At 51.6% G+C, this 22613-nt stretch overlaps 7 protein-coding genes across 7 annotated transcripts; 3 read left to right on the top strand and 4 right to left on the bottom strand.

The window, feature by feature from the left end:
- Nucleotides 1–687: 687 nt before the first annotated feature.
- On the top strand, nt 688–2167 carry T069G_06016 (protein kinase domain-containing protein; the record flags this gene model as incomplete). Its single annotated transcript, XM_056173226.1, has 3 exons — nt 688–807; nt 918–1512; nt 1599–2167. The coding sequence occupies 3 exons, from the start codon at nt 688–690 to the stop codon at nt 2165–2167; spliced, it is 1284 nt and encodes a 427-aa protein (XP_056030084.1).
- Nucleotides 2168–2520: 353 nt separating this feature from the next.
- On the bottom strand, nt 2521–6430 carry T069G_06015 (alpha mannosidase middle domain-containing protein; the record flags this gene model as incomplete). Its single annotated transcript, XM_056173225.1, has 4 exons — nt 2521–3867; nt 3920–5660; nt 5722–6021; nt 6426–6430. 4 exons carry the CDS (start codon nt 6428–6430, stop codon nt 2521–2523), a joined length of 3393 nt encoding a protein of 1130 aa, XP_056030083.1.
- Nucleotides 6431–7604: 1174 nt separating this feature from the next.
- On the top strand, nt 7605–10673 carry T069G_06014 (mutS domain V domain-containing protein; the record flags this gene model as incomplete). Its single annotated transcript, XM_056173224.1, has 4 exons — nt 7605–8009; nt 8106–8355; nt 8410–9093; nt 9220–10673. The coding sequence occupies 4 exons, from the start codon at nt 7605–7607 to the stop codon at nt 10671–10673; spliced, it is 2793 nt and encodes a 930-aa protein (XP_056030082.1).
- Nucleotides 10674–11100: 427 nt separating this feature from the next.
- On the bottom strand, nt 11101–12171 carry T069G_06013 (ribosomal protein l10 domain-containing protein; the record flags this gene model as incomplete). Its single annotated transcript, XM_056173223.1, has 3 exons — nt 11101–11107; nt 11161–11921; nt 11998–12171. The coding sequence occupies 3 exons, from the start codon at nt 12169–12171 to the stop codon at nt 11101–11103; spliced, it is 942 nt and encodes a 313-aa protein (XP_056030081.1).
- A 408-nt stretch (nt 12172–12579) lies between these two features.
- T069G_06012 (uncharacterized protein) lies at nt 12580–14364 on the top strand (the record flags this gene model as incomplete). The annotated part of the gene is made up of 5 exons (XM_056173222.1): nt 12580–12829; nt 12884–13124; nt 13188–13263; nt 13348–13883; nt 13947–14364. 5 exons carry the CDS (start codon nt 12580–12582, stop codon nt 14362–14364), a joined length of 1521 nt encoding a protein of 506 aa, XP_056030080.1.
- Nucleotides 14365–14927: 563 nt separating this feature from the next.
- On the bottom strand, nt 14928–16379 carry T069G_06011 (dnaJ domain-containing protein; the record flags this gene model as incomplete). The annotated part of the gene is made up of 4 exons (XM_056173221.1): nt 14928–15250; nt 15315–16139; nt 16205–16274; nt 16344–16379. The coding sequence occupies 4 exons, from the start codon at nt 16377–16379 to the stop codon at nt 14928–14930; spliced, it is 1254 nt and encodes a 417-aa protein (XP_056030079.1).
- Nucleotides 16380–18779: 2400 nt separating this feature from the next.
- Nucleotides 18780–21346, bottom strand: T069G_06010 (CAP-Gly domain-containing protein; the record flags this gene model as incomplete). Its single annotated transcript, XM_056173220.1, has 4 exons — nt 18780–20422; nt 20483–20662; nt 20723–20826; nt 20928–21346. 4 exons carry the CDS (start codon nt 21344–21346, stop codon nt 18780–18782), a joined length of 2346 nt encoding a protein of 781 aa, XP_056030078.1.
- Nucleotides 21347–22613: the final 1267 nt, after the last annotated feature.

Genomic DNA, 22613 nt, shown 5'->3' with positions numbered 1-22613 from the left:
AGCTTGGGATGGCCTGCGGACTCTGTACTAAGCCACTCTTTTAAAGAGCTTCTGGGTGTTGCTAAATTTAGAAGCATCCGGATGCTGACGCTCTGCCTCGTTATGTATTTTTAGTAAGATTTGGATCTTGTGTGAAATATACCCCAATTGAATCAATTTTTTAAATTAAAGAAAAATCAAGAAAAGGATAAATATATAGGTATTTAGATGAGTATATAGAAATAATACCCATTCGGCATCCTGTGTCCTCAATGACATGATCTGAGACGTTTTGGGGAGCCACAAGTGGGATGTTAATGCAGGCTGGATCTTGGGCAGGTAGCGATAGCAGCAGATACTTTGACCACCATATAGATGAAAGCACTTCACTTACATCTCGAAAAGTAGTCTCTGTTACGGGGCTATGCTCAATAGATAAAGTGTATAAGCCAGTGAGTGAGTACATGGGCAGCAGTTCGTCATCAACCGTCTCTTCTGAAACGCACAAGGCTGGGCAGTGCTGGGGTTGGTGGGGCTGAGTCTTGGGGGAGGGAGCTTCTTACTTGTAGCTGACACGATTTACATGCTGTGTGTGGACTAACACTAACAATTGTGACAGCTGCCAAGTTACATCCATTGTTTTTCTTCTCTTCTTCCACTTCTTCCTCTTCTCATGTCCATTCAGTCCAAGCATCGCCCACCGTCACCATGGCGCAGATACTCGCTGATCTGTTTTACTCGTTTGGCAATTGCCTCAACTGCTTCCCGGGCTCCCCGACGCTCAAGATTAACAGCCGGAGCTTCAAGATCCAGCGTCTACTAGGCGAGGTGCGCAAATCAGAGATTCTCCTCTTCTCTCTCTCTCTCTCCTCCTCACTTGTTTCTCGCCCCAGCAAACAATCAAACAAATGCAGCTAACCAAAGCAATTCAAATATAGGGCGGCTTCTCCTACGTCTACCTCGTCGAAGACACCTCCACCCACGAGCTGTTTGCCCTCAAAAAGATCCGATGCCCCTTCGGCGCCGAGTCCGTCCAGCAGGCCATGCGCGAGGTCGACGCCTACCGCCTCTTCGACCACGTTCCCACAATCATCTCGGCCTACGACCACTGCGTGGCGACGGACCGCGGCGGCGGCTCCGGCGACGACGCCAGCAAGACCGTGTATGTCCTGCTGCCCTACTACCGCCGGGGGAACCTGCAGGACATGATCAACGCAAACCTCGTCAACCACAACCACTTCCCCGAGCGGCAGCTCATGATGCTGTTCCTCGGCGTCTGCAAGGCCCTGCGCGCAATGCACGAGTACCAGCCCGCCCCCGCTGAGCGCATGCAGATGGGCCGCGAGGAGGACCATGACGAAGCTGCCGAGGGGTCTGGGTCGAGAGGTGGCCGTAAGTTGGGAACGAGGGGGAAGCGCACTGAAGAGGAGGAACAAGATGAACATGAGCGGCCGCTGATGGACTCGGAGAACCGCATTGAGGGCGAGTCCGGCGGCAAGATCAAGTCGTATGCGCACCGAGACATTAAGCCAGGTAAGTCCCAAGCAAGAAAGAGAAAAACAAACAACAAACAACCACTCCGTTCGTTACAATAATCAGCATATTAATTTCTCCTCCAGGCAACATCATGATTGACGACTCGGGCTCCATCCCCATCCTCATGGACCTCGGCTCCGTCGCCGCCTCGCCCACCCCCGTCACCTCCCAGTCCCTCGCCCTGCAAATCCAGGACACCGCCGCCGAGCACTCCACCATGCCCTACCGCGCCCCGGAGCTCTTCGACGTCCGCACGGGAACCGTCGTCGACACGAAGACCGACATCTGGTCCCTCGGCTGCACCCTCTACGCCTGCCTCGTCGGCAAGTCGCCCTTTGAGATGCGCTCCGACGAGACCGGCGGCACCCTCAGCCTCTGCGTCCTCGGCGGCGACTGGCGCTTCCCCGACGAGAACCCCGGCGGCGGGCCGAAGCGCACAAACACCATCCAGGCCGCAAAGGCAAAGGCCAGCGGCGAGGCCGGTGCCGGCGCCGGTGGCTCTTCTGGAGATGTCGTCATTAGTGAGCCCATTCGAAATCTTGTTCGGGCCTGTCTCAAGGTCGAGCCTGCGGAAAGGCCTGACATAGATGAGCTCATCACCATGGTTGAGCAAGTCATTGACGAGCTGCCCGAGGGTGACTTTACATCATGACGCTGATCAATGGTTTCCATTCTGTTTTTTTGCTTGTTTATTTGTTTGGGAATATTTGGATGCAAAATGCGAGCCTGCACATACCATTCGAATTTGATGGAACTGTCTGTCTACTATTCATGACATATCACTAGGGGGCTTTGGCGTTACGACGGACTGAATGATTCATTTAGAGAAACGGAGACGAATGCTCGTAAAAAGAATTACTATTTCCTAACAGAGACTCGTGATACCACTGTTCCTCACTGTCAACACATCACAATTGATTGAAACGTAGCACCTGGTCAAATCGCCTCGTATCCCAGCATTATGCGAATGGAAGACCCAGGGCATATACAAGTGTCCTCGCTTCCCTACAGCTGTAGCTTGTATGTAGCCACCTCAAACGGCCGAAGAACAATGTTAAACTTGCCATCTGCCAAGGAAACCTCTTCGATTTCATCCTCCAGAATGTTGACCTTGGTGACGCGCTTCACGTTGAACTCGGTTTGAATGGTACCTCGGCTGCGCCCGCCCAAGGATTCGTACAAGCGGACAATAATGCTCTGTCCGCTGTTGATGCGATGGCCCTCGCGGCGGCTGACGTCCTCGTCGTCGTGGCCTCGCTTGATGGTGTCCAGAATGATGGAGGCAGACTCATCCGAGTTGATGAGCTGGATGGGGACGCGGGTCAAGCTCTCAACCGCAGCCTTTGGTGCGGACAAAACCTTGAGAGGGTTGTTAAAGGCATAGCCCGCTCGGACCGTTGTCGCCGAGAGAGCTCCCTTGTGAGGAAGAATGGCCCATCGGATCGAGTGGCGGCCCATATCCGCGTGCTCATCAGGGGCCTTGGGGGATCGAAGCAGGGATAGGCGCATGAGCTTGCCGGCCGTAGCAAAACCGTACTTGCTGTCGTTGAGGATGGAGACTCCATAGTTGTTCTCCGACAAATCGGCGAACCTGTGGCAGCAAACCTCAAACTTGGCCATGTCCCAGCTCGTGTTATAGTGCGTTGGCCTCTTGGTGATGCTGTATGCGGTCTCATACGAGGCCTCCGTGTTGACAATGTCTACGGGGAACTCTACTTTGAGGAACTTGGAGTTTTCGTGCCAGTCCACCTCAGCCTTGCATTCAACCCAAGACTGCTGACCCTTGAGGGCCGCCGACAGAGTAATGTAAGACTTTAGGGAGCTGTGCTTGCTAATCTGAATCTCAGTAGCAAGAGTGACGCGGTGGGGTTTCACCTCGTGCAGGCTTGTGCTGCCGTAGCTGAGCTCTCGGCGGGTCTCGAGATGATAAACCTCGACATCCCAGGCTTCCCAGAATAGAGGAATGTCATCGAAAATGACAAACTTGTTCGCCTTGCCACCCTTTTCGATGGTTTCGCGGTCATTGACACGGTCGTACAGTGAAGTGATGCAGCCGTCCTCAACAACAACGCGGAGGTCGTCGTTTTCCAAGATGAACTGGCTGCCCACCTGCTGTACTGAAACAGCCGGCTTGTCCTCCTGGATCTTGAAGTTGCGGAGGGCAAGGAGCGGGCCTTGTCCACAAGCAACGCTAACCTGTGTATCGGACACCTCAACAAGCTCCTTGCGATGCCAAGGTAGCGTGTTGAGGACTACCGACTCGTAACCATCGGCTTTTGAATCACTAGCACCCAGGGCCTTGTAAATTTCCGCAAGCAGCTTGTGACCAGTCTCAAAAGTTTCTTTGTAAATCTAATAATTGGTCAGCATAAATTATTCATGGGGGAAAAGACAAGCTTCTCACCTTGTCAGAGTCGTCATAGCACATTTCGATAGAGCTACCGGGAAGACAGTCGTGGAATTGACATAGGAGGACGCCCTCCCACATGTTATCAATCTTCTCAGTAGGGTACTTGTATGACTTGTTCTTGATCGAGGCCAGTGTGGCGAGCTGCTCAAGATCTCGCATCAGGACTTCAGCCTTGCGGTTGTAGTACTTGTTGTTGGCCTGTGTGGTATAGGTGCCTCGATGGAGCTCAAAGTATAGCTCACCATACCATGTGGGAAGGTCGTTGGCCTTTGGAGCAAGGCGATCAAAAAAGTCATCGACACTGAGACCGAGCTTCAGCTTTGGAATGCCTCCAATGGTGTTGCTGATTCCCGCAATTCGTCGAAGTTTCTCCAAGTGCTGCCAAGTCGGGCCACCGCCACCATCGCCCTTGCCGAACACCAACAGCGAGGAATTGTCGACACGGAGAGTCTTGTGTTGGGTGACGCTGCGTCTCAAATCACCAAAGTCGGCTTCGGCAGTGTATGTCTCGGACGGAGGCATGTGACAAATGACTTGGCTTCCGTCGGGGCTCACCCACATAAAGGTAGTGTGGGGGAAGTTGTTGATATTGTTCCAGCTTAGCTTCTGAGTCATGAAGCGGTCCATGCCTGCCAAACGACAGAGTTGAGGCAGCTGACTGGAGTAGCCAAACGTGTCCGGAAGCCAAAAAGTACGGCAGCGTGACCCAAATTCTGCCTCGAAAAACCGCTGGCCGTAGAAGAATTGACGCACCAGAGACTCGCCACCGGGCATATTGGTATCGTGTTCGACCCAGCTGCCGCCAATGGGATGGAATTGACCCTCGCTCACCTTGCGTCTCACACGATCAAAGGCCTTGGGATAGAGTTGTTTCAGCCATTTGAATTGCTGGGCCTGCGAGCAAGCAAAATGAGCCTCCGGATACCGGTCCATCAAATCACACTGGCTTGACCACGACCGAGCGACTTTGCGCCTTGTCTCTGCAAAGGGCCATAGCCAGCACGAATCGATGTGGCAGTGACCAATGCCAAAAACGGTGGGTTCTGGGCCAACTTCGTACACTCGATGAGAGTCAGCATCTGGCCCAATGATTTGCTGCGCGAGTTTTCGACACTCGAGAATGGACTCTTGGTTATTCACTTCGAAGGTGTCGATAATCTTCATGGCGACAGATAGCGCTCGCCCTTGTTCCGCCGAGTTCTCGGGCAGCTCTCGAGCAGCGTCACCAAGCTCCCACATGTCAAAGTACAGACCGCGCGCAGGAACGTTGACGGCAACGATGTCGGCCTTTGAAAGACCAAAGTATCGGTTGGGGTCCGGCGGCATAATGCTGGATTTACCGTTTGGCGCGTTTCCAAACATTCCGTTACAAGCCATCTCGATGTAAATGGTATGCGGTTTGCCGTCGCGGAACGAGCGAGGAATCACCCATTCGATCCTCTCGCCTCCGCCAGTTAAGCCTTGGAGCGGCATACCATCCTCGGTCCACACAAGGCCTTCATTGTTTGCGTCCCACTGGAGCTCGAGCAGCTCTTCGTCAGCGATTGCCGCAGGGACAGTCAAGGTCACCCTAAACCAATGAGTGGACCATGAAGGTCCAAAGGAGGCGCCAATGTGTGTCTCCTTGAATTGCTGAGAAACCGCATGCTCAAAGGTTGGTCGTTCTTGTCCAGGAGCGCTCCAAACAGAGAGCTGGACGTGTGGCGCGCCCGAGTATCTGGCATTGTAGAGACTCCTACACGTAGGATGTTAATAGGCCGACATTAGGAGTACAAAGGAGCTTGGGGAAGACGTACGCTAGCAAGTTCACCTTGTCATACTGTCCTGATTTGTAGAATGGCTCGATACGGCCCTTGAGAATGCTAGTTTTAGGGACGCCGACAGGTCGTTGCGCAAAGACAGGGTAGGAGACGTTGCTCCTAACTTCGCCGCCGCCACCCATGGTGAGAATGTCGTGCCCTGGAGCTGGCGGTGCTGATCGATTGGACAGTCGCCGAAGCTTGCCCGGCAGAGGCTGGAGGTTGTCCGGAGAGGGTGAATGCTGAGGGCAATCGGAGGAGACGGGGAGGAGCTGGTCAATCAAGCCGTCGGTGTAACTGCAGAGTCCAATCAGCGAGTTGAAACAAGCAGCAGCCCGGACGCCCAAGAGTGAATTCCTGGCAGTCGATTCTTAAGGGGTGCGATTGAATGAAGGAAGAAAAGGTGTGCCAGCAAGTGTGAATTCGGGATTATATAATAAAATAGTGCAGAGCTCTAGCACCCTGCGATGCGCGGAACCTGCGTCGGGGAAGCTCTTGGTTGTCACCGCTGTGGGGAGGTGGGGTGACCGCTTCAAAGATTCCCGTTTCCCAGGCGATGTAACAATTCATGGGGCGCTAATGACGGAAACCTGGCGCTGCGTGCGGGGGAGTTTGGCCCCGATCCGCCTCCTCTCAGGGGTCATGCAATGGGCTGGAATGATGCTGCTTCAGGTGCCAAAGTACGGAGTACAAGTACGCACCTCATGATTGCGATGTTGCTTCAACAAGGAATAAACAAGTAGCCAACGATGCCAAGATGAAGCTCAAAGTATCAAGAATGGCAGAAAGTATTCAGGATAGAACAGAGTAGGGACAATTCTCAAGTAGACAGGGATGATGGCGATTAGGTGAGAAGCGGCGCCGCAGACGTAACCGAGCCGAATCGATCGAGCGTCAATGCTCTCAACGTACTCTGTACAGACCAAGTATGACCAGACTCTGTGCAACACAAGGATTAACCAAGGAGAGAAATGCGACAGAGTCAAGCCCATTCGAAATTCAGCAACAGGGTAGAGCTGCTCCGCGACGTATTGAGTAAGAGGCCGGCGGCTATAACGGATACGAGGCGAGGGTCCGAGGCTGTAGATACAATCAAATATGATGGAGAGAGGGAGGATGAAAGAGATGAAAAAAGGTCTCCCAATTCTCAGTAAGATAGGTATTGGGTACAATCGGCAGGTCGGTAAAAAGCCGAGCTCGAGAAGGAGAATGTCCTGCAGCTGCCCAACCGGCTCCTTCCACTTACCAAGTATCAGGTACAGGTACGATACGATACATGTACCAATGCACTCTACCAGGCAAACGGAGGACAGAAAAACCAAGACCGAGAGGATTTCAAATACCCATAAGTTGAATTATACGCCTATAAAGGGAGTAGCTGCTATATCTACACTTCCCTACTAACTGCTACTATATCTATATTTCTCTAGTAGCTGCAATTATATTTATATAAGAAAATTCGGGTGCTGGCTGAATAGGCATTCCCCTATAAAAGCACTACCACGATATGATACATGTACCAATGCACTCTACCAGATCCCCTTCTATCTTCTTGCCCATCATCACATCCACTATCCTCATCAACATATCCTTCACGCGATTGCTTTACTCAATTCAGAGCTCTATGGAGACGCAGCTGCTGGCAATTGGCGCCGCCGTTCTCCAAATTCCGCAGTGGCGCTTCGACGGCGCTTCAGGCACCGGCATCCGCCTGTTGGTGGGGCCGGGCCTCTATCACAGCCTCGACACCCAAAAATAAAAAAACAACCAACCAACCAACCCACTCGATGGAAATTCATGCTCACGAGCTCAATGTCGAGGGTTTCACAACTTCCAAAGGGTTCGACAAAGGGGCAGGTGATCTTGTCAAGTGAGCTGGAATGCTTCGTCAACGCACCGTTTATGGCTTCTGGTCTCGGCCCCTCTATGCTCGCCGCTCATCGGCACCGGCTCTAAGAGTTGCGTTTGCCTTGCCTCTTACCACTGCTGCTCATCTCCAGGCTGCCGCAAAGCCCGCAAAGCGAACGAGGACGACTGTCAAGCTTTCCGACTTGCCCCAGGGGAAAATTGCCGCGAGTCCCCTCGCACTTGAGGAGCAAAATGGGCCGGCCTATCCAACCGTCATACTCCAAGCGCGCCGTCATATGGACAAGTTTGAGAACTGTGTTCTCCTCACAAGAGTGGGAGGTTTCTATGAGCTCTATTTCGAGCATGCCGAGGAGTACGCAACGCATTTCGGCATAAAGCTGGCGTTTAAGAAGACAACTGCTGGACCTGTGCCTATGGTAAAGTCCTACCCCCCTCTTTTGCTGTACATAGGTCCTATTATTTTGCATACATAAAGCCTGACAAATTTGAGCCATGCTAATCAGCGTATACAGGCTGGATTTCGTTATATGCAACTAGACAAATATCTGAAAATCCTGGTTCAAGACTTGAATCGCCACGTCGCTATAGCCGAAGAATTTCCCAACGATGCCTCTGAGAAGATCAAGTCGGGTGGCCTCATGCATAATCGTCGAGTTACCCGAATCATCACTCCAGGAACTCTCATCGACGAGAATTTTATTGACCCTTACGCCAATAATTACATCATGGCAATTCACGTCCCTCAGAATGATCTTGATGAAAGTGTGCAGCCAGACACTTCGTTATCTCACCAAGCTTCAGATGTCATGGGCGTAGATTCTACACCTATAGGTCTAGCATGGCTCGATCTTTCCACCGGCCAGTTCTTCACCCAGTCCGCAACCTTGTCGTCTCTTCCGGCCATCTTGTCCCGAATAGCCCCACGAGAAGTTGTCCTTGAGCAATCATTCGAATCCAGAAAAGATCACGATGTTTTCTCAATATTGACAGATGATCGGCATCTCGTTACGTTTTCACCTGATGGGGGTCTAGTGAAGCTTGATGACTGGGCACCATATCTGGAATCAGAAATGTCTCACACTTTACAAACATCATTTACAGATGATGAAATCATCGCGGGTGGCTTGGCGCTGAACTATGTTAGGAATCGGCTGCAGGAGACGAGTATGAAGCTTCAGCCACCTCAGCGCTATGGCAACATGCAGACGATGACAATCGACAAGAACAGCTTGAGAGCACTTGAAATCAAACAAACTATCCGCGATGGTTTCTTCCGTGGCAGTCTCCTTCATGCGATACGACGCACGGTTACAAAGAGCGGCGCTAGGTTGCTCAATGAGTGGCTTGGCTCTCCGTCCACATCTCTAGAGGTTATCAAAGCTCGACAAGACCTTGTCGCTCGCTTCAAAGAATTAGGCGATCTTAGGGATTCTTTGGTCGTTATGTTACGGCTAAGCGATGATTGCCAAAGACTTGTTCAAAGGTTTGCCTTGGGAAGAGGTGAGGCCGATGACTTACTTGGAATAGCCAACACAATTCGCGCAGCTGAAGAAATCACTACTTTGTTGAAAGAAGCATCGGGAAGAGAGAATACCTCTTCTTCGACAGACTGTCTTGATACGCTAGCGTCTCGAATTGAGCTTGAAGAGCCGCTTAAACTTGCCCATAGGATTCAAGAGTCAATAGACGAGGAGGGCATTGCCCAGCAGCAGGCAGCAGAAGATTCCGAGGCAGAAGAAGCCATGACTCAAGCCCAAAATATTGCTTCTTCCGAAGGCTTCGCGGAGGATATTGCTGCTTTGACCAAAGGAAAGAGGAAAAAACGAAGCAGCATAAAAGAGGAGCAATACGGCGAAGATAATAGGCCGTGGATTATGAAGCCAACTGCGAGCAAAGAGCTTCAGAGTCTTCATGACGATCTCGCATCGCTTTTAAAGGACAAGACTACTCTCGGAGAAGAATTTTGCGAACGGTTTAAAGCACCAAGCTTGACCCTTAAATGGGCACCGACCGTCGGCCATATTGCCCATATTAAGGGGAAAGACGCCAAAAACCTTGCCCAGATAAAGATGGTCTCTTCAAGCCGTAGCACGAGATCATTCCAGCTTGATGAATGGACAGCTCTTGGCCAGCGTTTGGAGCAAGTGACGTTGCGAATTCGCCGCGAGGAGCAGCGTGTGTTTCAAGCTCTACGCGAACAAGTTGTTAAGAACTTTATCAAGCTGCGACACATTGCAGCCGTGCTGGACGAAATCGACATTGCAACGTCGTTTGCGAAAATAGCCAATGAGCAGAATCTTGTCCGTCCCACCTTGACGGATTCAAGAACTCACATAATCATGGGTGGTCGGCATCCTACGGTGGAAGGAGGTCTGTTGGAGCAGGGCCGCCGATTTACTCGCAACGACTGTATAGTCGGACCATCCCCAAACGGCCTCATTTGGTTCATCACTGGACCGAACATGGCCGGCAAGAGCACATTTCTTCGCCAAAACGCCTTGATTACGGTAATGGCTCAGATTGGATGCTATGTCCCTGCCTCGCATGCCGAAATTGGCATTGTTGATGCAATATTTAGTCGCGTGGGTTCCGCTGACAGCCTATACCACGACCAGAGCACCTTTATGGTTGAGATGCTCGAGACGGCCCAGATTCTAAGACAAGCCACGCCACGGTCTTTTGTCATAATGGATGAAATAGGTCGAGGAACCACACCAGAGGATGGTACGGCAATCGCATTTGCCTGCCTGCACCACCTCGTGACTGTTAACCAATGCAGGACTCTCTTTGCGACACATTTCCATGATGTAGCCGACATGGCAGCTGCTGAGGGATTCTGTCACCCAAAATATGGCCCCGTCCGGACCTACTGTACTGATGTCAAAGAGAATGAAGATGGAAGCTTTGTCTACGTTCACAAACTACGGCCAGGAGTCAATCGTCAGAGCCATGCTCTTAAAGTGGCACATCTGGCGGGAATACCGCAGCGCGCAATTGACATTGCCCGGAATGTGTTGGATGCTAGAGAGGCAAAGGAGAAAAGTTCGTATGAAAGTCCTGTAAAATCTTTTGCTAATTAGCCTTGGTTCGCCTTGAAAGCATTGCAATAGAATATTGGTGAACATAAGGGTTAGAGTCATAAGGTGTTGTTGAATATTTGTTTTCATCAGGAGATTTCAGGGTTAAAAAGCTCATGAATAAATTTATAATCATCCAAAGCCAGAAGGAGTGTGTTCACTAGGAAAAAGAAAAGAAAAGAGACTAACCTTTTGTTAATGAGTGGTTTCCAGCCATCTTCATCACGATTCAACATATGCACAGATTGGCCCAGTTCATTCATTTGTTCAATAGTTGACTTGCAACTTTCATTGATTCTTCGTGTCTCATGTAATCATTGCTTTGGTCCTAATTTGACCAACCAATGACCTATGCACCATATTCAGATCCATATACCGTGAAACAAGCCGAACAAGCCCTGAAAGCCGACCCAGTACCGTTATTGATTGTTTAGTCGCTATTAAGCATGTTAGTTCTGGTTTCAAAAGAAATTTCAAGGGAATCACATACAAGAGACCGCCGAAGCCCTCCTCATCCTCCTCCTCGGACTCATCCTTCTTCTCCTCAGCAGCGGGAGCGGCCTCAGCAGCGGCACCACCAGCGGCGGCGGCGGGAGCGGCGGCAGCATAGGCATCGGGGTTGGCGATGCGGTCCTTGAGCTGCTCAATCTCGGGCCAGGTGATCTCGGTCTCAACGGCAACAGCCAGGACCTTCTTGTAAGAGTTGACAAGAGAGTGCATGACGGAAGGCAGGGTGGGGAAGTTGATGGCCAGGGAGATGGTGGCAACGGTGGTAATGGCAGTGCTCAGGGCCTTGAGGAGCTGCTCCTCGCCGATGTCGAGGATGGAAGGAGGGAAGGTCTGGCCCTGGTCGTAGACCTGAGCGATACCCATACCGTAGGTGAAGGGAGAGATGTTGAGCAAGTTGAGCAGCGAGGCCTCGGAGGGGCCGACCTTGTTGCCAGCATCAATGAGCTTCAGATCGGTGGTAATTTCAATGGTACCACGAGCGATCTTGGTGGGGACACCGAGAGCCTGGAAGAAAGAGGTCTTGCCAGGCTCCATACCGGTGTTTCCAGCAGGAACCCACACATCGACGGGAGCGACGGCACCAGCACGAGCGGGAGCAGCGACACGGTTGGCGAGAAGCTGGTCACGGACCTCCTTGAGGTCGCCGTTGGTGAAGACGAAACCGACGTTGCCCTTGACGAAAGGCAGGATGCGCTCGTACTCGGGAGTATCGAGGACAAAGGTCCTGAGAGCTCGGCGAACCTGTTAAGAAAAATCCATCCGTTAGTCCTACTTTCTTGAAATTCCGGTTGTCCCAGAAATTGCGCAATTGCCATACCATGGTGTTCTTGCCCATCAGGACAACTCCCTTACCACGAAGGGAGTGTCGGATCTCGTGCATCTGCTGCGAGGAGACATTGTCAATCTCGACGATGAAGATGGACTTGTACTCCTGGAGCAAGCCCTTGAGCTTGTCGAAGTAGCCGGCCTTGTTTGCTGTTTTGCCCCCCATATCTTCTTTTTTATGAAGGCAGGTTATTTAAGGGCAAAAGGGTATCTTGGTATATGGGAATTTGGTTGACGTGATGTCTATCGGGAGAAAAGAAGAGACGAGCCAAAATTTCCGGATTTTGCAGCCAGTGAGAAAATGTGTGTCGAATGGCTAGGGCATGGCTTTGCTAGCCTGATTTGGGTAAGCGGTGAGAGCTGGATTTCTTTGTCAGCTTTTTGGGTGGGGCTGGTACGTACCGTTTTGCATGTGGCAGGCAGCTGAAGCAAAGGTACAAACAGGAAGTATCTTTTTTGTCAGAGCTTGTCGAAAAAAAGTTGATGATACGCCAGAGGATCTCAATACGTGATTCCTTCAAGCTTCAATTGGATGTCACTTATTCAACTGTCACATTCAAAGCACTCATAGAAAATGAAGATTCCTTATAACAAAGTACATGTCCACGGGCAAATCCTCTTTGCTGCTCGTGGAGGCGCAATCCATACTTTCAATCTCACAGACGGCAGCCACATCTCATCATGGAAGCATCCTGACGCCGACAAAGTCGCACAATCTATCAAAGCTATGAACGAGGCCAAGGCCGAAGCTGCGCTCACTATAGAAGCGGAAACTCCAGCAACTGAAAGCGACGGTCCGCCAGCTAAACGGCAAAAGCTGGAGGGTGATAATGAGAGCACTTCAGTAAATGCAGAAGAAGCTTCTGCTCCTACGACAGCTCAGGATGAAAAGCCCCAGGCCGGCCATTTCGACGGCAGAGGGAAGAAGGGCAAAGGAAAGGCTGCAAAAGATTTTGATAATGGCAAAACCCGTTTCGCTCGTGTGCCTGACCGGCCCGTGATCACTCATCTGACAAGTACTCCCAATGGAAACCATGTGGTGGCCATAACAGGACATGACAAGATCATTTGGGTGTTTGAGCATGATGGAAACGGCCAGCTGAAACAGCTTAGCCAAAGGTATGGATATCGCTCATCACGATTGCCCTTCAACAGTGACCCATATTAAGACATATCATATAGGACTATGCCAAAGCGACCAAGCGCAGTTGCCATTGGACCAGACTCTCAAATCATCAGCGCCGACAAGTTCGGAGACGTCTACGCTATACCTCTCATTATCCCAGCTGATGGATCAAAATCTCTGGCATCACAATCATCTTTACCCCTGCCCTCCAAAAAGTCCTTCAAGCCCACTGCGACCACACTCACCGTCCACTCCAAAGGCAACCGTCTCGCTCTACTCAACCAAATCAAACAAGCTGAACTCGCCAACGAAGCCAAGGACGGCAATGCTGGCGGTCCGGGTTTCGAACTCAACTTGCTGCTGGGACACGTCTCCATGCTGACTGCTCTTGTCCTCGGTGAGCAGCAGGGACGCAAGTACATCATCACAGCGGACAGAGATGAGCATATCCGATTGTCACGCTACATCCCCCAAGCGCACATCATTGAAAACTTTTGCTTTGGTCACAAGGAGTTTATCAGTGACATGGTTATCCCTGCGGCCAAACCAGAGATTCTCGTCTCCGGAGGCGGTGATGAAGATATTTTCGTTTGGGACTGGCTCGCTGGCAAGCAGCTCTTCAAGACCAGCATCCTGTCTCTCGCCCAGGAGATTGCTCCTGAAACAACAACGGTTGCCGTTTCGGGTCTTTACACTCTGCTTTATCCCTCGGAAGACGGCCCCATGACATACATATTAGCCATCTGCGAAGAGTAAGTTTTTCACCCCATCAACAGTCCTGTCACAGCAACTCAAGTACTAACAAACACTCACAGCATCAAAGCAATTTTCTCATGGAAGCTCAACGAAAACAACGAGCTCCACTGCCCAGGCATCATCCAACTCCCCGGCAAACCCCTCTCCCTCACAATCTCCCCAACCGACGATGCCGCTCCCACCGTCATTGCCGCCATTGAACCCGATGCGGAAACCAAGGCCCAAAGCCTCCACGCATTCCGCCTGACCACGACCAACGGCAGACTGGCCGTGGATGTTGAATCCTGCTTCAAGGACAAGGAAGTAGAGGCACACGAGCCCGAGATTAGTGAAGAGGACGTCCGAGGGCTTTTGTACACCGTCGAGAGCCTGCGGAAGGTGGTCACTGGCGGGCCGGACGAAGAAGGGGGCTCGGAAACACCACAGGGCAATGTTGATAGTGACGTGGCTGTAGATACAGGTGATGGCGAGGAGTAAACTCGCGTTAATAGTATTCGATTCCGCTGCAGTCACAAGATTCTCCGAAAGATGTAGATAAAGATATCTGGGTTACTTCTTCATACGAGCGTTCACTATGTACCTATCACTAGGATACTGCACGGGGGGGAAAAGAATCATGCTTGATATCGTCGTATTCATAGTCTAAGTCTGCAACAACTTAAAAAGCTCGTCAAATCGTCTATGCCCCCTAAACGCCCTCCAACCTAGTCATGCAGTCCAAAAAGCACCCAGTCCATAATAATGGTCGGCAAAATGGACATGCCCGTGATCGTCCCTCTGCGCATCCCTCGCCTTCCCAAGTGCAGATGGTATCAATGAGAATGCGAGAAAAAAACCCATGTGCTGCGGGAGAGAATGAAATGACGTCAAGTAGTCAATTTCCCAATGAAACCAAACAGTATCCTCCGCCTGCTTCACACGCTTGCTGCCTCTGGAAAGAGGGGCGTCCAATGCCTCATGGCGTCAGCGTGCATCCATGGTCCGCTCTCCTTTTCTATTTTTAGCCCCAAGTTATATATAGGTATATATTGGCTTTGCTTTTACTGCGACGCACACTGGACGCGCTCGCCGCCAGGGTGGCCATCCTCGTCCTCGTCATCTCCCATGGAGTTGGGGTCTCCGAAGACGTTGGACTGAGCCTTGGTATCCAAGTCTTCCAAATCAGCAGGCTCCGTCATGGCCTCAGCAGGGGCAGCAGGCTGTGATGTAGGGGGTGGCAGAATCTTGCGGAGAGTCTCGAAAGCCTCGGCATCGTCGGTCCAGTTCTTTTCGGGGAACTTGACATCGAAGCGGATGTAGAGGTTACCATAGTCGTGGTGTCTGTATGAGGGCATACCCTGACCGCGGACCATCTTGACAGAGTCTAGAGAGAGTGTTAGTTAGTTTTGCCGTAAGATTGAAGAATATATAGAGTAAGAGATACATACCAGGTGCAATAGCCTCTCCGGGCAGGATGTCAATGCTCAGCCATCGGTCATCCAGGTGCTCGACGTAGATGGTACCACCAGCAAGGGCAGTGACCAGCTCAATTTCGCATCGGTAGAGGAGATCGTCCTCCTTGCGAGTGAAGCGTGCGTGGGGCTTCTGCTCAATCTCGAAAACAACGTCACCGGCCTGGACGCCGGGAGCCTGGTCACCTTCGCCGCGGAACTCGACCTTGGTGCCGCTTCGAACACCCCTGTCAACGTGGACGTGGAGGACCTTTCGGTCAACTGTGGTCTTCTTGCCGTTGCACTGCTTGCAGCGGTCCTTATCCTTGATGATTTCTCCTTCACCATTGCAGTCGGGGCAAACGGTCTGGAAGCGCTGGATCATGGGACCCATCTGGCGCATCATGGTCTTCATACCGGCTCCGTTACAGCCTGTACACTTGCGGACGGCACCATCCTTTCCTCCGAGACCGTCGCACTTGGGGCAGATGATGGATCGCTGCAGGGCCAGCTTGGAAATCTTGCCTCGGTAGATGTCCTCGAGGGAGACCTTGTGGGTGTGGTGAATGGTGCGAGCCTTGGGAGGGCCACGGTTCTGCATACCACCGAACATGCCTCCCATGCCGCCGAAGCCGCCACCGCCAAAGAACTGAGCAAACAGATCCTCAGCAGCCATGCCGCCCGCACCACCTGCGCCGCCTTCTAGACCAGCCTCACCATATTGATCGTAGATCTGTCGCTTCTGAGGATCGGAAAGGATCTCATAGGCGTGCGAGATCTCCTTGAACTTTTCTTCGGCAGCGGGGTTGTGTGCGTTCTTGTCTGAAGAAAGTGCATGTTAGCAATGATGTTGTTTATAGTTGACAACTATCAAGGTAATAGCGTACCAGGGTGGTGCTTCAAGGCACCAATCTTGTAAGCCTTCTTCAACTCCTGCTCCGTAGCTGTGGGAGCGACCTAGTATAAACCGTGTTAGTCTCTCCGTCCAGATCCAAGCCGTGGGGGCGTATTAGGTCCAATACATACACCAAGGGTGTCATAAAGTCCTGTCTCCTTCACCATGATGTCGGATTATAGAATATCGAAAAAACTGGTCTTTATTTTGCGCCAAAAAGAAAAGAAACCAACAAAAGCGACGGCAAGCGTTCGACGATAAAAAAGAGGCTCTGTGGAAGAGTGATTAGTCAGAGCTAATAGAAGAGCCCGCAGCAACCGAGCGCCCGTGGAAACTTCTAGGCAGTGAAGAGAAGAGAAGAAGAAAAACAGCAAACTTGTGCTATCGTGCCCAGTTTGGAAAAAGCGAGGTTGAAGGGATTACGTTGCGAAACGCTGGTGGTGACGGTGGAAGAAGGTGGAAGCGTGGCCAGCGATTGCGCCGAGGGGCAAATGCTGATAAAAAAAAAGGCCCTGTGGTTTTTATCGTACCTGAGAAAATAGCCCAGCAGAAAAAAAAGATAGCGTGCCTAGAAAGCCGCTGAGGGAACGGTGGGGCGTTGGAGAAATTTGCGGGATGAAGAGGTTGAAGTTTGATTCTTTTTCTTGCTCGAGGAGGAGGATTCGAGAAAGCCGAGTTAAGCGGCGATAGAGCAGCAAAGGTGAAGTTGTGCCGGTCTGGTGGTTTATTTGAAAGAAACGAAGAGAAGAATGTTCCGGTCAAGGGAAGCGGCCTTTGGTCAGTAGCCAAAGGGCAGATCAAGCGCCGCCTTGGAGGATTAAAAGGGCGGCTGCAGGGGTCCCAAGGCTGGTGCGCCTCATGGAATTGTATCGAAGAAAGTCGATGGTGTGGCGGTGCCCGATAACGCAAAAAGCTGGCAACCTTTGTGCTGCCATGCGGGCTAGCTGCGGGTACCGCCGAGTATTTGTTTGTCACTGTACAGAGGCGAGACAAGAGGCCGAGCTTCGCATTGGTTCGGAGTCTGGAGTAGGGAGGACAATATGGTAGCACGATTGTGATTGTGATTGCTTTGTTTATTAGTACTTTTCTCCTTTGTTACTCGTCACTCGGAATTCCTGCTCCTTGGATCTCACATCTTCCCATTCGATGCCAATGCCCTTTCAGAACTGTGGCCGCGTACCGCTCTAGTACCAGGACGGTAAGTCAGGCACTTGTCGCAGCCAAAAGCGGTGCTAGCAAAAGGCACATGGCAGCGAACTTGGAACCAATCGAAAATGAGGCTGTATCGCTACATGGCCGGTACTTGAACCCAGCTGTCTCGTACTGGTTCTTGCATTAAACTTTCCGATGCTGCTCTTTCTCCATCTTCACGCACTCCGCACTTGTACCTGTACCACCTCCGCTCCTCACCAACTCACCAAACAACCTTGGTGAAATCTCGGCCATCAGCCGTCGGGCTTCTTCAAGATTTTTCTTTCTGTCTGCTGGTATCCGTATCCGTCCCGTCTTTCCACCAACAGAATCCCTGTCCTGTCAAACAAACGGTAGGGTAGCAGTACACGTACTTGTACATGCTTCGTACAGCAATAAGGTGAAGAACAGCTGGCCGACCAGGTGCCAGGATGGATCCCGCTGCACCTCCACGAAAACGTCGGCCGTCGATTTTTGCCTGATCAAATCATCGATCTCGCTCAGCGGACCCCCGTTGTTGGCCGCGTGGAAACGGACTAGCCTCAATGCACGCCCGCGAGCTTCTTCCGACAAAAGGGATGGATGGAAAGCAACGGCCTGGCTGACACCGCCACACGTCCAGCCGGGATGTGGTCAAGCTGTCAAGGCAGCTGGTAAATGCACAGACAGACAGACAGAGCTGTACAGTACTAATGGGCTGCCCTGGCTATGAAAAGGCAACCATCCATATCAATCCTTTGTGTGACCCGGCTCGGCCATTATACAGTAATTTGTCCAGACATTCTGTGGAACCCGTGTACTAATAATATAGGATACAATCAAGTCCATAACCTCGTATTACTCCGTACACTGCTAATTGTAATCATTGTCTAAGCCAAAGTCCGTCTGCCTGAAGCCGAAGCAAAAGGTACATGCAGGGATTCGCTTTGCCCATCACGCCAGTCAAAGGAATATCCAGCATCTCGTGTCCCAGAGGTAATAAGCAGCCAGGTGCTAGAATAAGGTTGAGGCGCCTAGTAGAATGATTTGGCATCAGATAACAAGTCCTCGGTGTGTGTGTAATATGACGCGGCACAAATTTCAATGGTATTATCGCAAAAAAGAAAGAAAGACGCATACCTGGGTAGTATCTAAGGCTCTCTAATAAATAAAGTCATACTGTACAACTCTGCACCGGTAAACAAAAAGGTGGCAAAGAAGAGGATTGTGGAGGTATCATGCGAAAGGGCGCCCAAGCCAAAAAGAATGAATGCCATGTCCCGAATACAAAATGCAGCCATACCACACAAAAACGTCAAAGTCGTTAATGCCGTTTGCGTGCCATATGCCCGCCATCTATCGTCTGCTCTAATTTTCTGCCCGTCCGCTCAACCGTCTTAGAATGCATCCTCAAAGGGGCAATCCACGCTGTCATGGCCATCTCGCTCGCATATAGCGCACCATTTCTCGAGGTCCAGGACACCGCTCTCTTTGCCGGCCACGGGCCCTGATTCCATAGGGTTGGGGGTGATTCTGACTGCCGGAACTGATGCGGGCTCCTCCTTGGGAATGCCAGGGGTTAAAACAGCTGGGTGGTGAATCTCCTCGTCACCCGTGGGTGTAAGAGGCTTGAGGTCCTCCTGGGCATTTTCTCTCCGCGCCTTCTCTTGGGCTTCTTCATCATCTTCGTCCTCCTCTTTAATGGGGTTGGCATTGGGCTTGGAATTCTTGGCGCTATCGGTGCCAAACATGTTTGTGCATGTCAGGATGTCATGACCACCAGTCTCGCAAATCTCGCACCATAGAGTGCTACTCTCGGTGGCGGTCGAATAGGTGTCGCTCTCGTGCATCGTATCGAGGGTGCTTATCCGCTTGTGAGACAGCTCCGGCGATCGTGCCTCATGCGATCGAGTGGACAGGATGGTGTCCCTTGAGTCCCTTACAGATGATCGCCGAATGGGAACAGAATCACGGTTCGACTCGCGGTTCGACTCACGGTTCGGTTTGGCGCTGCTTGAGCGCAGGAACTCAATCTCGTGCTGCAGCTCCTCCTCTCGGTGACTCTTCTCCTTCAATACCTGCTGAAGCTCAGCAACTTGTCTCTCCAGGTTGTCTCGAGCAATCTTATTTTCGATGGCATCCTTTTCGCCGATTAATGAACCGGGGCGCGGCCTGGGAGTATGGCCCTCGGCGCCAGGGATTGAGTCCCGGCTAAGGGAATGGATAATGGCCTTGAGTCCTCGAATTTCATCTTCCTTCTGCTCCAAGCTCTTAGCTAGTGCAGCACTATCACCGCTCAAGGCCGCTGCATTATGAGGGATAACGCGTTCCTTTTCCCGTCGAAGTTCCGAACGGGTCCTCTCCACCTCTCCTCGCAAGAACTCGGCCTCTCCACGGGCCTCAGCCTCGCCACGACGAGCATCCTCTAGACCCTCTTCGAGCTCCTGCACTAGCTCCTCAAGTTGCTTTAGTTGGGTCGCTACGGAGTCCACATCCAAGTTTCTCGATTCGAGCTCGCGAATATCCGCTATGAGTTCCTCTATCCGCTTCTCATACACCCGCTCGGTCTCTGTGCTAGCCATTTCGAGTGTGTCAATAGTACTCCGGAAATCCGCTCGGTGGGCATCGAATTCTATTGTGAGCATGGCGATTTTGTCATTCTTTTCCCGCAGCATGTGTCGAAGCTGAGATGCATCCTTATCGTCTATGCTGCTCCGTCTCAAGCCCATTCCATCTGGATTCTCTATCAGAGTTTGAAGCTCTGTGAGACTGCTCTCCATTTCGGCCAATGTTGCGGCCTGCTCCTTCAGCTGTCGATCTCGGTCTTCCAACTGGGTGCGTAGCCGCTCAATTTCTTCATCGTTGATAGAGGTCGCCCGGGACGGTGGACGCAACGAGAGCGACCCCAGGCTGGTGTTGATCTTTGCTGGAGGTGTAGGCATTGCAATAGGTGCCGGTTCTTCGTCAAAGAGAGGCTCGGGGCCGAGAGACGAAGTGCTACGGGGCCCCCCAAAACTGGGCCGCCGCTCCATGCCTGGGCCTTTCTTGTTGGGATCACTCAAGTGCCCGGCAGTCCCGCGCACACTCTGCGAAAATTTACCGGTCGGACTGCCAAGTCTTGAGGGAGCTCTGACTGCTGGTGCCCCAATGGACGGGCGTGGACCTGGCGACATGGCCATTTTCCGTTGCGGTGACTCAGTCTGCAGTGAAGGCCGTGGCTTCTTGCCCTGCGGGCTCTGAACTCGAGACGGGCCTGTCGAGGCGCCCAACTTTGAAAGGCCTGATGTCGGAGGTGTCAAGCTGACCGAATTGTTCATGCTCAGCTTCAGACCGCTCGAACCGGGCGTAGGCGTCATAGGGGATGGGCCGGAAGACCTTCGGAGGGCCTTGGCAACCGGGACGAAAATGCCAGCACCAGCGGCGTTGGTGGTGAAATAGGAGACGCTGCCAATCCAGACAGACAGAACATGTTAGCGATCGACTCTTGATGTAATGCGGTGGCGATGCGCCAGACAGCGCTGTGGTGCGGCTGGTTCTCTTCTTACCCATCAACGTCGCCGTTATTCTTGCCCCTTGCGGCGAATTCTGAATCCAGCTCGACGCCGACAAATGTGCCCTTCTTGCCCTGGACGGTGCCGACAAAACGGACAGTGCCGACCATGCCTCCAGGCACATTGACAGAGTCGCCGACAGACAGCTCCATGGCGGGTGGCGTCTCGGGTTCCTCGTGAATGGTGTTTTCGGGCGCTTGGTTCAGAACTGAGTCGATGGCGTAGCTCTCGCTGACATCGGGGATGCTGGCGAGGGAGCTCGGAGTCAGGGCCGCGAGCGACGTCTTGCGCAGCAGCTTGGACTGCGAATAGGCGGAGGCCAAGTCCGGTGTCGAGGCTGTCTTGGAGTTGGAGAGAGAAGGTCGTCTCAGGCGCGAGAACGATTTAACGGGGGAGGAGATTGAAATCGACATTATTCGATATTCGGTGCGGTTAAGACCAGACAGAACCCCACTGGCTTTGCGGTAGTGGCGCCCCGTTCCGGTCGGGAGCTGCTGGGCCAGGAACAAAAGTCAAAAAAAGGGGACACTGGACACCCCGGTCGCCAATACAGCTCCCTTGTTATTGAAGTAAAAATCCGATCGTATACGATCAACTGCTTGTCACTGGTATTTTCGGCGGCTTTCGCTGAGCTGGGCGACAAGGGGACGGAAACGAGATGAGCAAGGTAGGATGCTTAGGTTAGGAGGTACCCGACCTCTTTAATTAAACAGAACCTGGGATGCGCCAATCAATACCTAGATGGATGACGATAACATGGAAACCTGTAGCGGGAAAAAGAAGGCACGGCAGAAGCAGATTTTGAAAGCGCCAGACTTTGTGTACTCGTAGAATATCGCAAGAGAAAAGAATAAAACAAAGAGAAAATAGACGAGCAGAGAGAGAAAAAAAAGATGTGACAGGAGGTGGTCGCAACAAGGCAGCGGCCATTGTTTGTTTATTCTCGCAATGAGCTGGGCGCCACCACGTTATTGGCTGTCAACACCCAAGACGTCTTGACGTCCAATCTCCTACCGCCATCTCGTAGCCAATGACACTAAGCACCAGCAACATCGTCAAGGTAATAGGGCACGGGACTAACAGCCGTAAACCTGGACTACCTAGACTCGCCCCTTGTCCAGCAAAGGTAGATCACATCAAATCATCGCGTCAGCAGGTCAAGCGGTAGCCAAAATATGCGAGACCTCGAGGAAAGTGCGCACTGTAGAACTTCATCCAAGCTGGTGATATGGTTCTACTGTGTGTTATTTTACTTCAATGAAAAGAAATTTAAAAAAACAAGTAGGAAATAAATAGCGTAAAATACATATACCTTTTTCTGTAAGAGAAGTATAAATAGATTGGTCCAGCAGATGCATATAGAGAGATCTACAGCTCCCTAGATAGGGGTAGTTCTAGAAGATATGGATAATTCTAGTGGATGTAGGCAGATCTATCAGAAACGTGTATGGATATCAGGTAGTCAATGTGAACCTTGTTGCATATCTCCAGCATCATGTGAACATGGAGCACGCTGTCAGCTGAATTCTTATTCAACCTACCCACCCCTCTATTCATACTGATAAAGACCATAAATTAGGGCATGTGATAGCGTTATGAATCATCCGGCCGCCGAACAAAGAATACCCTTCCAGAAGTCCCCTTGTTCTGCTTTCATAATGGCGCAATGCACGACTGCAA

This window comes from Trichoderma breve, chromosome 3, assembly GCF_028502605.1.
Source record: "Trichoderma breve strain T069 chromosome 3, whole genome shotgun sequence".
Taxonomy (NCBI): Eukaryota; Fungi; Ascomycota; class Sordariomycetes; order Hypocreales; family Hypocreaceae; genus Trichoderma; species Trichoderma breve.
Note: the sequence above shows the minus strand (reverse complement) of the source record. Positions and strands in the feature narration are given on the sequence as shown.